This window comes from Calidris pugnax, unplaced genomic scaffold (genome assembly GCF_001431845.1).
Source record: "Calidris pugnax isolate Ruff unplaced genomic scaffold, ASM143184v1 scaffold23, whole genome shotgun sequence".
Taxonomy (NCBI): Eukaryota; Metazoa; Chordata; class Aves; order Charadriiformes; family Scolopacidae; genus Calidris; species Calidris pugnax.
The window spans coordinates 997,941-1,014,330 of NW_015090772.1; the positions used below are offsets into that span (position 1 = coordinate 997,941).

At 43.7% G+C, this 16,390-nt stretch overlaps 1 protein-coding gene across 3 annotated transcripts in view; it reads right to left on the reverse strand.

Moving 5' to 3' along the window:
• UBP1 (upstream binding protein 1 (LBP-1a)) overlaps positions 1-16,384 on the reverse strand; it is a 40,201-nt gene extending 23,817 nt beyond the window's left edge. For all 3 annotated transcript variants that reach the window (XM_014941700.1, XM_014941695.1, XM_014941693.1), the window contains exons 1-2: positions 15,887-16,384; positions 4,986-5,137 (exon numbers count right to left, since the gene is read on the reverse strand). In XM_014941700.1, the coding sequence (XP_014797186.1) occupies positions 4,986-5,137; positions 15,887-15,999 (265 nt within the window). In that variant the 5' untranslated portion in view covers positions 16,000-16,384. The remainder of the gene's footprint in view (positions 1-4,985; positions 5,138-15,886) is intronic.
• Positions 16,385-16,390: the final 6 nt, after the last annotated feature.

Here is a 16,390-nt window from a genome sequence, read left to right on the forward strand (position 1 = left end):
TGCAGTACCCCCTTCCACAAAAATCACAGAACGGGCGTCTGGAAGGGACTTCTGCATGGAGGTCATCTTGTCCAACCCCCCTGCTCAAGCAGGGCCACCTAAAGGCAGTTGCCCAGGACCAAGCCTGGCTGCTTCTGAGCATCTCCAAGGATGCTCATCCAGCCCATACTTCATTAGCTTCTCTATAACAATCTAATGGGAGAAAACAGCAAAAGCCCTTCTGAAGACAGCAACTTGTAGACGATATTTACTGCTCTCCCCCTGTCTACCAAGCCAGTCATTTCATCACAGACATTTACCAGGTTAGTCAAGCACGACTTCCCCTTGGTGAATCCATGCTGACTACTCCTAATAACCTTCTTGTCCTTCATATCCCAGGATTAGTTAGTCCCATCACCTTCCCTGGGACGGAGATGAGGCTGACCAGCCTGTAGTTCCCTGGGTCCTCCTTTTTGAAGATCAGAGCAACGCTTGCTTTCCTGTAGTCCTCAGGCATCTCTCCTAGTCACCCTGATCATTCAAAGACTTTTGAAAGTGGCCCCACATTGACATCTACCAGGTCCCTTAGCACATGTCCTGTCAAGACGCACAGATTTATCCGTGTCCACTTTGCTTAACTATTCCCTGACCTATTCCTCTTCCACAAAGGGTACGTATTCCTTGCTCCAGACTTTCCCCCTAATCTCTAGGGCCAGAGATTCCTGAAGGCCAGTGATGTTAGTAAAGACTGAGGCAAAGAGCATTCAGTACCTCAGCCTTTTCCATATCCTGTGTCACCAGTGCCCCTGTCCTATTCAGCAGGGGCCCACATTCTGCATAGTCTTCCTTTTGCCCCCTCGGTAAGTACGGAAGACCATCTTCTTGTCTTTGACGTTCCTCACCAAATTCAATTCCAGCTGGGCTTTACCTTTCCTGGCTGCATCTCTGCATGCTTGGACAGTGTCTCTGTATTCCTCCCAGGTTACCCATCCCTGCTTCCGACTTCTGTATGCATACTTTTTGTGTGAGTTTTGCCAGGGTTTCTTCTCATCCATACAAGCCTCCTGCCATTTTTGCCTGACTTCCTCCTCATTGGGATCCACTGCTCTTGAGGTTGGAGGTGGCGATCCTTGAATATTAACCAGCTTTCCTGGGCCCCTATTCCCTCCAGGGACTTATCCCATGGGACTCTACCAAGTCATCGAAGAGGCCAGAGTCTGCTCTACCCTGTCTCCTTGTTTCAGGATCCTGAACTCCATCATCTCACGCTCACAGCAGCCAAGTCTGCCTTCAACATTCACATCTTCAATAAGCCCTTCCTTGTTGCATGAGACAGAGCACAGCACCTCTCTTTGTTGCCTCCTCTGTCACTCGGGTCAGGAAGCCATCAGTCAGTGCTCTCCAGGAACCTCCTGGATTGCTCATGCTCTGCTATATTGTCCCTCCAGCAGACATAAGGGTGGTAAGACCACCCATGCGGACCACATCCTGTGAACATGAGGCTGCTTCTAGTTCTTCAGAGAAGGCCTCATCTACTTAGTCTTCCTGGTCAGGAAGCCCTTTGACTCTTTCTAGCCCTCCAGAAAAAGAGTCATTTTAATCCTGGTCACTTCAGTTATCTGGTTCCTGGTCTGGCCTCATTATCAGGCAGTGTCTTGCCTTAAATAATTTTCAAGGGGACCATGAATAGGGAGTACCATAGAGAGTAAATACCCTCTTTAATTTCATCAGCAGCTGTCACAGTTTACTGGATTGGGAATACCAGAAGCAGCAGGAACATCTGCCCTGTCTGCTATGGTGACGTTTCCTCAGGCAACACTTAAGCAAGCCCTGACTTTACTCTCTGCCCCTAAGTGTTTTAATTGGAATAGCTACAAGCATCATTCAGAGTTAAAGAAGCATCTGGATGATGCTCTTAGTCATCTGATTTAGTTTTAGGTGAGGAGCAGGATGTTGGACTTGATCCTTATGGGTCCTTTTCCAACTTGAGATATTCTCTGAGCTAATGGAAAATTTAAAGTGATTAGGTAATCAGCTGAAGCTGATTCCAGAAGTTCAGATCTTGGAGTGATGATGGCTGGTTATTCAGGGGTTTGCAGGGTTCTTATTAACTCTACAATCTGTTAAATGAGTCCATTGAGAATGCATATCAGAGTTGTAGGACAATGTTTGAGTTGGCTGCTGTTCAGCTAGATGTATATCAAATAGCAGAAGTGGTATGGAAGAGAACTGCTTTTAAAGGGGACGCATTCTTTAGGATACAGTCTTTATATTAAAAGAGATTTTCGAGGGCAGACAAAACATTTACAGTCATTTCAGATGGTGTCACTTAAACGGCAAGCTCTTCTCAGAGGTGAGACAGCAAGCACTTTCTTTCTAGAGTGCACCTCATCAAGTTTGCCAACAACACCAAGCTGTGTGGAGTGGTCCACATGCTGGAGGGAAGGGATGTCATCCAGAGGGACATGGACAGGCTGGAGAGGTGGGGCCTGTGAGAACCTCATGAAGTTCAATCAGGCCAAGTGCAAGGTCCTGCACCCGGGACATGGCAATCCCAAGCACAAATACACATTGGGCGGAGAATGGCTGGAGAGCAGCTCTGAGGAGAACTTGGGAGTGCTCATAGATGAGAAGCTTGACATGAGCCAGCAACGTGCACTGGCAGCCCAGAGAGCCAACCACATCCTGGGCTGCATCAAAAGAAGTGTGGCCAGCAGGGCCAGAGAAGTGATTCTGCCCCTCTACTCTGCTGTGGTTAGACCCCACCTGAAGCACTGTATCCAGCTTTGGAGTCCTCAGCACAGGAAGGACATGGACCTGTTGGACTGAGTCAAGAGGAGGGCCACGAAGATGACCAGACTCTTTGTCAGGAAATGTAGCGATAGGACGAGGGGTAACGGTTTTAAACTGAAAGAGGGGAGATTTAGATTAGGTATCAGGAAGAAATCCTTTGCTGTGAGGGTGGTGAGACCCTGGAACAGGTTGCCCAGAGAAGCTGTGGCTGCCCCATCCCTGGAGGGGTTCAAGGCCAGGCTGGATGGGGCTTGGAGCAACCTGGTCTGGTGGGAGGTGTCCCTGCCCAGGGCAGCGGGGTGGAACTGGATGATCTTTAAGGTCCCTTCCAACTCTAACCATTCTATGATTCTTCAGCTTGTTGCCTTGCTGGCAACCCAGCACGCTGAGCTGACCTTCAAGCTTCATGTTTGGTTAGGGAGGCTGGATGCCAACACCGAAGAAAAGAAAGTATATTTCTACAGAGTTTCAAGTTTATGATATTTGGAAGGTTTTTAAACAGTGCAAAGCATCTTGCTGGTCCAGCATACTTCTCTTCTGAAGAGAGCACTCAGGGTACAAAAAGTGGTAAAATATAAAAGTAAACAGGACCAAGCAAATGGCTGAACTATGTGATCACATTTGCAAGACACTAGAAATCATCTAAAGAACTTCCACTATTCTCATTAGTAAGGCAGTCAAGTAACGTTTAAAGCATATCTAAGCAGACTGGATATTGCAAAATAAAGCACTTAGCAACTTCAGTCACACAGAAACCTGAAAATGATGCTTTGTCATCATGTCAGTATCAAATTAGACACAATCTGCTCTCACAGATTTTAGGGCCTCAGTACACAGTTAAACACTTCCAGGTATGAAATGCATCACCAGAAGTTCATGCTACTAGAAGCCTTTCAACTTGAGCAAAATGGATATCAAGAAAACACACTTGTAAAATATACAAATTCTATAGTACAGTAAAGCAGTTAATAAGTTAAAATAGCTCACAAAGACCAAGGAAAATTCACCAATATGTATTGGTGAATACAACCTCTGTCCTCTTAGCTGCACACTGAAGCAGTGCAGTGCTCGGAGAGGCACATGAACTAAGAAGATTAATTGTACCAAAGCATGGTAGGAGATGGAAAAGAAATGGTGAATGTTACTTTTTTTAAACTTTTTATTTTTCACACAAGCTGTCCCGCGTGACTGTGTCTTCTAATTACAGTGCTATCTATTGAGAGATTTGGGGTTGGAGTCCACAAAGAAAAGCAAAATTAAGTCTAGGAACAGCAATCCTAGAGTGTTAGAGCTGAGGAGGGGTGGGGTGGAAGGGTGGCAGAGTACTGAGCCATTGATATGGTCCAAAATAAACGTTTTTATTTGAGTTCAGAACACTAGCTGACTAAACTTAGGGCACCGGTGTCATTTCCAAAGGTGAGGGAGGTTTTATCACATGGCAATATTGTCTTCAATTGTTTATCACATTCAGATTGTTTTACCCAGCAGTCACTGCCCTCTGCAGAAGGAAAACTGAGTTTTCATGCAGATCAACCACCAGGTATGTGCAAAAACCAGCAAGATTCAGGTGAAGTATTTATCTAGTGAATTTCTCATAAACATAGACAGACAATAGTGAAATACACACAAACCCCAAAGGTAACTACAAAGGTGGCTGCACTTGTTTATTTTATAAACATAATACTTTTCTGGGCAGATATGTACAGCTAATTTGACAGCTATTACGGTGTGCAACAGTTTTTGTTCAGGGATTGACATTTTAACATTTATTATGACTTTTGGGGGGAGTCTGTGTGTACCTTATGCAAATATCATCCAATTAGCTTGCTATTATCAAAACAGGAATGCAAAATTAGTATTGTATTTTAAGCTACTACTACCTGAAATTAACAAACTTCCTTTCAATACCTGAAAAGTCTGTCAGCTCGGCCTTGTGGGGGAAGTTGAGGATGGAGAGTGGTAACATAAAGAGCAGAAAAAATCCCCCAACTCCCCCCCCAAAAAAGACTCTAAGAGAAAGTAATGACAGATTACAGCTATGAGTCTGTGAGCTGAACAGAACAGGACTACTAGTAAGGTATCCAACCTCATTTTTGACATGAATTTATTTGAGATGTACCCACATGTATCAAAATATGAATGTAATTCCAGGTTTAGACCTGCACCACAAGCTGCATTTGCTATAGTTATGCCTGTAACACTTGTATACCAACCTTGATTCAAGTATGTAAGAGTTTCATCATATAATTTTACTGCTGGAGACGTTGCAGCACACATAACATACTGGAAGGGTGGATGTTTGGTCTCATTTTCTTGTGGAAGGCTGGAATCTTCCTGCTTGAAAATAGGCAGTGCCAAAACATCACTGAAAAGAATAAACAAATAACTTTGTGAGACTGTTGGTCCTGTTTTGCCTGAAGCTAAAATAAAAAAAAGGTTATTTGTGATTTAAAAAAAGCACAGTGGAATACCTACAAAGTTGTGTCACTTTGAGTTTGTTAGTGAAACCAACACAAGCAGTACCCAAAACATCCTCCAACAAAAATTTAGGCTAGAACACTTAAACAATGCTCTGGGACCGAAACAGGCAGTAAATAAAGTTGTGCCGGTCCTCTGAAAATGTAATCTTCAGTTCTTGCCTCCACTGAAAAAATTCAGTTTACTCTTAACTATTCAACTGTCACCACAGACAAACCCACCTAATATACACGCAGCTGAGAGCAATGCATTTACTTTCTTCTTGAAAATAATACATTCACCAAAGTAAGTTACTTTTACTGTGAAAATATTTCTCCCCATTCAGAATAACTATATCTAACCTAAGAATTCTGTTGACATAGAAGATTTTTCAATCTTAACTTTGCACACTGAATAGCACAAAAACGATTAAGCAGCAGATTCACAAAACACAAGGTAAAGAAAGTGCATGCCAAGGTTCCCTTCACCTTTCTGTACCAGAAAAACTTTGGAAGTGCAAAGTTACTGAACAGCAGAGAGCAATCCATGCTGCCCACAGGCAGCGGGTAAGAGAGACAGCTGAGCCACAACCAGCAAACACATCTTCTGCTTTCTACAGATTTAAATACCCCCTATTAGCAAAAGATTCATTTTCATTGTACACAACAATCCTTTGTAAATAAAACTTCAGAGAGATTATCCAGTTCTGTTCAAAGACAGCATTTTTCTAGCACTAAATTTTTGTCCGTGATGAAACTGTTACCTGCAAATCCATGAGACTTTCTTTGAAAATTAGTTTCTAAACTGAAGATTTCTAACATGACCTCACCTGGTGATTCAGGTTTCAATTTACATGTATCCTTTGTTTATTTCTCCTGCATTGATCACAACCATAGATTTAATGTATTTTGTAAAATAATTATAAATGTCTTATCTCTATTGCACTACGATTTACACTTTGTACCCTAACATTTTTGAAGGAATATTACTTTTTGCTGTTCCTCATTTCTGAGAGCAGAATTTCTCCAGCTCATATCTGGAGAATCAAAGAGTATAATAATCAATCTAAAAAGTGAAATTATAGCCAATATTTTTGGGTCACAGATGGTTATAGTATAGACTTGGTCTATGCAAGTATTAGGTATGAGGAGTGCAGCTGGGGCACCCCAACTTTTCTTCCAGAGCATGTGCCACATACAGCAAAGGAAAGGCCAGCCACATCAGATTCCACTCCCCTGGCTACTTGGAAGAAGCTATATTGACCTGAAAGAGGAAATATTTATGAATGGTGAAAAAAGTTGAAGAAGTTTGCCTATACCTTATAGAGACTGTACAGTTTCTCCTAAAAATAACTAGGAAGAAACCACAGGAGATGCTACAAGCAGACGTGAAAGCAGGACAGGTCAAAAAAGCAGTACAAGCCTGTTGAACCATACCTTAGCTACTTCTGATGCCAGCTCCCCAAAGTGGAGCCCAGAGGAGGCTGTACTCCTTAACTAGTTATGAAGGAAGGTAACGTGAAATATCCACTTAAAAGAAGCAGAAACTACTTATATAGACAAAAGGAGCATGATATGCAGAGGTAAGACAAAATTTCATACACTGGTGGACTGCTGCTACTTGAGGGTAACTCAGAAGAAACAACTAGATGCTTCATGCCTTGGAGTCAGTCAAAAGAGAAGCACGAGCAGAGAGCAGCCCAACACACGAGGGAGCACTGCAACAAGCAGAGAGAGGGACCGTCCCAAGACAGGGCTCCTACAGCAGGAACCCATGCTCCTCACACACCCTGGCACACAAACACTAGTCAAGTGTTTTTATGAAGAGGAACTTTAAAACAGAAAGAACACGGAAACAATAACAAATGTTTAAAATACACACATAAGAGTTGAAGTGCAAGAAAGAAGGCATGCAAAGTATCTCACCAAACAAATAACCTGTAATTCTTGACTAAGTTCACAGAATGCTATGGGGTTGGAAGGGACCTCTGGAGATCATCCAGTCCTACCCCCTGCCAGAGCAGGTCCACCCAGAGCAGGTTGCACAGGAACGTGTCCAGGTGGGTTTGAATGTCTCCAGAGAAGGAGACTCCACCACCTCTCTGGGCAGCCTCTTCCAGGGCTCTGCCACCCTCACAGGAAAGAAGTTCCTCCTCATGTTGAGATGGAACTTCTTATGTTCCAGTTTGTGCCCATTTCCTCTTGTCCTGTCCCTGGGCACCACTGAACAAAGACTGGCCCCATCCTCCTGACACCCACCCTTTAAATAGTTATAAGCATTGATCAGATCCCCCCTCAGCCTTCTCTTCTCCAGACTAAAAAGCCCCCAAGTCCCTCAGCCTTTCCTTCTAAGAGAGATATTCCAGGCCCCTCATCATCTTTGTAGCCCTCTGCTGTCCCCTCTCCAGCAGTTCCCTGTCCTTCTGGAACTGGGGAGCCCAGAACTGGTCCCAGTGCTCCAGATGGGGCCTCCCCAGGGCAGAGCAGAGGGGGACAATGACCTCCCTCCACCTGCTGGTCACACTCTTCCTGATGCCCCCCAGGATGCCATTGGCCTTCTTGGCCACAAGGGCTCATTGCTGGCTCATGGTCATCTTGTTGTCCACCAGGACTCCCAGGTCTTTCTCCTCAGAGCTGCTCTCCAGCAGGTCAGCCCCCAACCTGCCCTGGTGCAGGGGGTTATTCCTCCCCAGGTGCAGCACCCTACACTTGCCCTGGTTGAATTCCATCAGGTTCCTCTCTGCCCAACTCTCCAGCCTGTCCAGGTCTCACTGGATGGCAGCACAGCCTTCTGGGGTGTCAGCCACCCCTCCCAGAGTTGTGTCACCAGCAAACTTGCTGAGGGTACTTGCACTTGCTTTCATGTAACACGCAAGATTGAGACATCTTTTGTATATTTACAAAAAATATCTTTTAAGCCTTCGTTTTCCACCCACAATTTAAAGATAAAAATGCATGTCTGGCTTAAGAATGCATGTTGTAGTTAATGAACTAGTTCAATTAACAGACAAGGCATTGGAAGCCAACAAATATAAATGGAAGACAAATTTAGCCAGCTTTAAACTTGCTTTTGCTAATACTTTCGAAGTGGTAATGACTAACTGCCACCGCAGAAGAAAAAAAAAAAAAAAAGGATATCCAACTCCTCAACCCTACAATTTAGTTGTAAAGAGAGCATAATGTGCATTCTTAAATGCCACCATCCCAAAAAAACACTCCAGCAAACAGCACAAGGCAAATCTAAGAATCTTCATTTATTTTCCCAGATAGAATCATCCCTTTTTCTCATAAAAGAAAGTCTTCTGGGTACTAGTCTGTTCCAAAGGAAAAGAGGAAAAGAGAAGCCAACATAATTTAAAACTCCTTCCTAGACCATCTTGAAATAAATATCATTTAAAGAACATTTTGATTTCTTCACTCACAAAGAACAAAAGATCAGTGTTTTCACATTTAAACATACACTTGTTTGAATCTAAAAACAGATAAAAGCTGCAGGCAATTAAAAAGAGTCAATTAGGTATGAATAAAATATTTCAAATTAAGATTTTAATGTGCCAGTGATCAAGAAATGTTGATTGATTTAGAACCAACTCGGGAGCTGCTCCCTCCCTCCCCTGCCCCTCTACAAAGTATTTTTCTGGGCTCTGTTGGGATCTCTATCAGTTCACAGCACGGTCCAACACACAACTACACAACGAAGGATGGCAAAAGCAGGTGACAAAAAGTTTACTGTAGAGAAACCCCTGTCCTACCAAACACAACTTGAGAGCAGGCATCACAAGTTAAGCCCATTTCCCTCCTCATGATTAGCAGTAACAGGGATAATGGAGTCAGGGAAGAAATTGGTAGTGTCTATGTTTACCTAGGAAATCATTAGAAACACGCAGCTTTGAGAAACACAAGAATATAAAGGTGTACTCACAATCCACAGTAGGAATCCACAGGAAACAGAAAATTAATCTTAATAGACCTCTTTCCATACAGTGAAGAAAAGTATCTTGTAAGTGATAAACTCCAATTACTATATGCTATTATGTAGATCATGTTTCTAAAAACTAGAGTTCCTGAACAACAGTCTTTTTACCACCTCTAATTTTATACTGATTCTATTATAAGAGCCAACAGAAAAAAACCACTGCAGGAGATCAGGTCAGCCTTCTCAGTTCTCGCTTTTCTTCCTCAGATCCCAGATACAATTTCTGCATTTCTAAGGAGCCAATGGCCTGGCAGTGCAAATCATCTGCCCCCCAGGAAATCACTGGCAGCCTCCACGTTTATGTGTACCTCAGCATCCTTCTTGCTCACCTGGTGAAATTTGATTTGTGCTGGCCCAGTGCAGATTAGTGACAGGCACTTCTACTGCCAGCTTTGCTCAGGTTATTTAAGAAGGTAAAATATCTCTTGCCTAAACTGAAGCACCCACTGGCAGGGTTGCCCAGATGGAGAGAAAGTTAAGTTCTCCAAAATAGCTACTGTTGAAATTATTTCAGGCTACAGGAGAAAAGAACTTTAAGAGACTGATTCCGTTCTTTCTCTGGCACTGCTAACTTTGGATCTTGTGAAGTAAAAGACTAATTTATTTCACTTGTCTCACTGAAGCGAACTATGGACTACTGCAAACAAGCTGAGGTAAAACCAAACAGTAATGATTTGAAGAAGTAGCATCTTTTGTTAGACTTCTTGATATCATTTGAAAAAGCAGTACTATCAAGGTTTATCCCCCTGATGGAGGGAACTCTGAGACCAAATTTTTGAAACTATTAGCTCCAGTAAGAAAAGTCTTATCTCAGTCCCTTACAATTTCTTATCTAAAGCGTTCAACTGAAAGCACTCTTTCTTCCTAGAGGGAGGAGAAAATTTTCCCAGAAAAACAAACCGAAACCGTCTTCATTACATGCCAAAAGCATGCAGTAAATACATCTCCAGCACCCAGCCTTAGCTGGCTATGCTACAGAAGAATAAATAAACGTATTTCATAAATGAAACTTCGCCACCCAAAAGCAGGAAGGCTTAGGAGAAGGAGCAAGGTGCACGTTAACACTTGAACCAACACATGCAGTGGGATGTATCACGTGTGATAAGCTACTCTACATTATGCGGTCTACATCAGCACAGTACAAAAAGCCCAAGAAAGACTTAAGTTATCCTTCTCCCATGCTTGTGAAATGTGTTTGTCAGCCACAAAAATCACTTTCCTTTCAAATTTAAAACCCTCTTTTCAACACTTTTTGAAGCATCTAGAAAAAAAAAAAAAGCAAAACCTACCAAATAATAACAGGGTCACAAAATAAATGAAGACCCTCCTGTCCTTACAAGGGGAACTGGTATGGCATCAAAATTTAAAGTGACGTTCCATCAATCATCTGCCTTATCTGTCTTCTGGATTGTATACTTTTGGGTGTGAGTACTGAAACATTCAAGAACACAAAGGTCTTTTGAAACGTTAAAGCATGGTTTACAAGGAAAAATCCCTTGAGAAAAATGTTTCTCAGGTGGTATTTGAATTAGTTATCATCTCAAAGGCAAGCTCTACTCTGTTTAGAGGTTTAAACAAGCCACAGGAAAATGTAAGTGAATGGGAGAGTTGATACTTCCTAACACTTTCCCCACATCCATAAAAGCGTGATGGGAGATGAGAGTTGCTGGGAAACAACTTTCTCTGAAGCAGCTGTCAAGAAGTGCACCCTGACTGAGAACACAGGTGCAAACGTAACGCTGTTCCCAGAATCCTACAACCCATCATACAGAAACTGAGCTGATGAAAGGCTTCGACTCACGGGGAGCCTGGCACAAAATGCAAAAACCAACCAATCAAAAAAAGAACAAAAATCCCACCACCAAAACCTGTGTCTTCACGAGCTCTCGAAGGTTTCCAAGGAAGAATGATAATTTCAAACCCCTGGTTCTCCATCCACTCCTCCGACACGGGGAGGTCGGGCAGCTGCTCCAATTTGCAGCAGCTACAGCACAGATTGCTCCTAAGCCAGAGTAACACATCGAGTGTAAATGAGGGCAAACTTGCTGCCCTCTTCTCATCCCACACCTCCATCCACCTTGAGAGGTGACGGGGGAACAAAAAAGAGTTACGCAACCTGAAGAGTCTTTTCCTTATTCAACTGGTCTCCTTGACATCTTGAAACATATTCAGGCATTAAACTGGGAAGAAGGAGGAAAAGAAAACCACCCTAAAACCAACATCAGTGATCTAGAACATGAGGTTTCTCTTTCAACATGTTTTATCTGGGGTAACAAAGCGAGGAAGTTTAGGTTTGTGCATTTTCTTTTTCCCTCAAATGCCTGTTTCCTGACAGATATTTACCTATTTGTGTGCCTGCACAAAGAATCAAGTTCCAACTCTAATCAGTACATAAAATTTTATTTTACAGTCTAGATGTCAGTGAAAATTAATTTTTCTACAGTGCACTAACTAGAAGTAGAACAGACCCCTGCACCAGAAGTTTTTTAAAGTATTCTGCAGAACATACTGTGTAGATCTTAATTAAAAAAAGAAAAAAAAACAACAACAACAACAAAAAAAAAAAACCCAGAAAAAAACCCAGGATACCTTAACTAAGCACTTCTCTTAAAAAAACCCAACGTGACCAGTAGCAGAGTGTCAAATGAGTAGGAGGCCTTAGGGGAAGCACAGTTATTTTGTCTGTCAGAAAGTAACAGTAGCCACAAGGAGAACAGAGCCTGCAGGAGATAACTCCAGTTTTTTATTCTTGCACAGTTACTATAAAGTTAAGACAGTAACTGTCATGACCCAATCGTGTTCTTCAGAAGCCAAAAAGAAGGATGTCAGGGTCCCAAAACTAATTGTTAGAAGACAACACCCTCCCTCTCTTCTCCACCTGAAAAGAAAGCTGTAAGACAACAGTCCCCCAAATCCTAACAGCCCATTGGGAGATGCAGCAGTGAAACCAACTCGATTTGACAAAAATGGAGGATTGGCTGGATGTATTTTCATATTGCCTTTTGCATAGAATTTCCCACTTCAGAACCAAGACTCATCTTTTCCAATTTAGTTTAATAAACTTGAGGTTTTAATCTAGAAACACATACCAAAATAGCTACTCCTCAAACAGTCCTCAAGTTCCCCAATGACAGACTTCAATTTTATCACTACAAATACCATTGGAATTGCAAGTATTAAAATAAATCCATACACTGAGCTTCTAAATTAGACATAAAAATTCAGTCATTAAGCTACTTGTCCTTATATTAATGCTCGTTTAATTTAATTGAAATCAATTCATTAATCAAATACTTCATTACATGAAAAATGGAGTTCTGCTAGAGAAATGGCAGCCAGTGCCTGAAACTTCACTTTTCAGTGACGTAGCCTCCATTTTTAACAGTTCGTAGCAACAATTACTGGTCTCAAAAATTACACAGTTCTTGCTGTGTTATGATAAATATGGTGACGGATTTGTACAAAATCACTATGGGAATCTTAAATCCGCACAATGGTGTCGTTACCAACCAAGGTAACAGCAATACTCAAACCTCACTATCTCCAAAGCTACCACGCTTTTCTATAGGTTTCCAAGGGGGGCGTTATTGACACACCTGACAATAATTACTATCAGCTGAATTGAATTTTGTGTTTACAGGTGGTTTCTTATTGCACAAGAAGACATTAGAATATCAATCAGAAAAACTGAGTTTCAAGATTTTAAGGAAATTTTGAGAAATATCTAAAATGTGAATCAACAGAGAAGTTTTGTCCAGTTTGCTTCCTTTAAAAAACCCAAAAACCTTACAGTTACTGTCAACAGACATAAACAGTTCTCTTAAGAAGAATAAACACAGGAGTAATGCCATATATTCTACTCCAGGGCATTGACTGATCATCAACTCGAGGAAGCATCAAATATACAACTCTACAAGGGCAATCAAACAGAAGCATCAATACATAAACCTAATAGTTAACAGGGTTATGTGCAAGTCTTCTTTTGCCCCTCTACTCTGATCTTGTGAGACCCCACCTGGAGTCCTGTGTCCAGCTCTGCAGTCCTGAGCACAGGAAGGACGTGGACCTGTTGGAAGGGGTCCAGCGGAGGGCCACGAAGATGCTCAGAGGGCTGGAGACCCTCTCCTACAAAGACAGGCTGAGAAAGCTGAGGTTCTTCAGTCTGGAGAAGGCTCCGGGAAGACCTCATAGCCCCTTCCAGTACCTGAAGGGGCTACAGGAGAGCTGGGGAGGGACTCTGTCAGGGAAGAGTGACAGGACAAGGGGTAATGGTTTTAAATGGAAAATGGGGAGATATAGATTAGATATTAGGATGAAATCCTTTCCTGTGAGGGTGGTGAGGCACTGGAACAGGTTGCCCAGAGAAGCTGTGGCTGCCCCATCCCTGGAGGGGTTCAAGGCCAGGCTGGATGGGGCTTGGAGCAACCTGGTCTGGTGGGCCCCAGGGCAGGGGGGATGGAACTGGATGATCCCTTCCAACTCTAACCATTCTATGATTCCCAATAAAATGCAGGGGCATACACTGAGCCTGGGGAGCTCTCCCAGCATTCTCCTCTAGACCATATTTCCTTTTCTTCTACCATCTCTTTTTGTAAGGAAGTGACAAGTAATTAATCAGCTCTTACTGGCACACAGAACAGTGACAGAGTAACACCTTCACTCTTCATGCTACGCCACTTTTTAGTTTTCCCCTCTGACATCACTTAACAGGCCAAAATTTCCTAAAGTAGAAATCTAAGCAATGCATAAAATAACTAGCATATTTGCTGACATCCCTCTGAATCCAGCAAACACTAATTCTAATTAGGTGATCCCTTTAACTATGTCTTCAGAGACTAAAGTTACAAATAATATTAGCGTGTGGTCCAAAAATACTTGCATCTCATCACAAATGAAATATACAACAAAAATTAAGACTGATGTATAGCTTAGCTTGTGCAATATTACTTTTTAAGAGCTGTCTTTAACTCATACAACTATTTTTGTGGTAATTCAAAATATCCTAATAGGCAGGTATACGTAACTAAAAAAAACACTTGGGATTGCTGCCCACCATAAAAGGAAAATATGGGCAGAAGAAACAATCTACTCAATCGTAAAGATTAAAATTTTTAAAGTTTCAAGAAACCAAACAGTGTGCGTTGCTGAAAGAGAAATGAAGTCTATGAAAAGAAAGGGGAATCTTTAAAAAGCTAGAGCAGTCAAAACTCAAGACTTCTAATCCTAGAAAGAACCGGACCACGATAGAGAAGGAAGAATGGTTCCTGAACAGGAGCGCGTGTGTTTTCCATTGGTGTTTGCATTGGGAAAAGATAACCAGAAGCTGCACAGGGAGAAGCAACTGCACGACAGCTGCCCACAAAAACCTGCACATCATTCTGTGGGATAGATGTTCGCTTGACAAAGAAGGAAAGGACACAGAAGTAGAATAAAATCCAGACGAACTGAATATAAAATGAGCATTCTCAGGAAGTGAGGTGAATCACCTTGTTGTCTGAACTGGCAAGCTCTCTAAGTTATTCTAAATTATGATCAAACCCCACACAAAACAAGAAACCCATCAAATACGTATCCCACCATAAACCTGCCGAGCTCAATCTCAAATACCAGCAAAAGGATCCTCATTTCTATTCAGCTGAAACACTTCTTCGTAACTTCAAACAAAGATACTGCAGTTCCAACGCTTCACCTGGGAAGTACTACCTGAAAATATATATAACAGCTGAAAACTTGCGGTGGCCTCAAAGTTTCAGTTAACCCTGAAAGAGAAACTTTCATACAGGCTAGGCCATCCAAACTACCAAATGCCAGTGTTTTACCTCTCTAAATTCTCCAAACGCTGACTTACCCTGTCAAAAACCTTTGACTAAAATGTCTCCCAAGCTGTTTCCCTTTTTCACGCTAAGTTGTCGCTAAGGAATCTGCACGTTCTGCCCGTAACTGAGACAATGTACTTATTTCAAACCAGTACAGTTTTTTATCTGAACTGTGAAAAAGCACACCCAAACGCTATTTAAACACTTTTGCTGTAAAACCTGGAAAACAACCAAAAGGTAAAGAAACTGCCAAGTTGATTGAGAACAGAAAGAGCTGCAAGGCAGGAAAAGAAAAAAAATATAGAAGAAAAAAAAGAAAGGGAGAAAGTCACTAAAGACTCCTACTACACAGAAGTAAGAAATAAATGGACTGATAAAAGTACCACCGTACTTTACCCTATTTACACCATGCTACCCTGTTTACTACCGCAGCCTTTACTTGATCGATAAAAGACATTTTTTTAAACGTTAAGAGAATTACGAATCAGACATCTATTGGCCGAGTAGAAGACGGTTATCTTCTGAAACCCGGGGTCCTGCTGGATGGCCGCGGGACAGAAAAATGTCATTTTTAGGACAGAGAGGACGCAGACAGAGCAAAAGCACCCCAGGCGCAGCAGCCCGCCCTCCAGCAGGGCCAGCAGCCGGGCAGCCCCTTCACACGGCAGCCGGTACCGGGGAAAAGGCGGCGGCGACACCGGGCCACCCTCCGCCACGTCCTGCTCCTCGGGAAGAGCCCCCAGGACCCGGAGGGAGATAAATACCGAGGGAAGATGTAGGATGAGGCGATGGGGGGGGGGTGCCCTCCTTCCCGCGCTCCCAGGCCCCGGGGCCTTCCCTTCCCGCCCTGAGGGACGAGGAGTTACCTCATGCTGTAGGCACCGGCTCCCAGCTCCTGCCCGATGCCGGAGAGGCTGGCGTCGAAGTCGTGCACCAGCCCGGACTCGATCACTTCATCCATCTTCAGCACCCACGCCATCTTCCGCCGCCCCCCGCGCTCCCGCGCCGCCGCGGGAGGAGCCGGACGGGGAGGAGTTGGCTCTTACCCCCCCCTCACCGGAGCCGCCGCGGCCGCTCCGCCGGGAGGCGGCGCCAGGAGCGAGTGAGGGGCTGAAGGAGGCGGGGAGGGGGAAGGGGGTGAGGGAAGCGCGCTGGGGTGCGGGGAGAGTCCGCCTTCAGGCCGGGGGGAGGCCTTTCCCCGCGGCGCGACCAGGGCGCGGGGCGGCTCTCAGCATCCTGCGCTCGCCCGGCCGCCGCGGGGGGCCGGGGACCGGGCAGCGGCCGCCGTCTCCACCTCCTCCGCCGCTCCCGCCGCCTCCGACCGGACGCTGCCCCGGGCCGCCGCTACCTCTGCCACCCAGCCCCGCGGC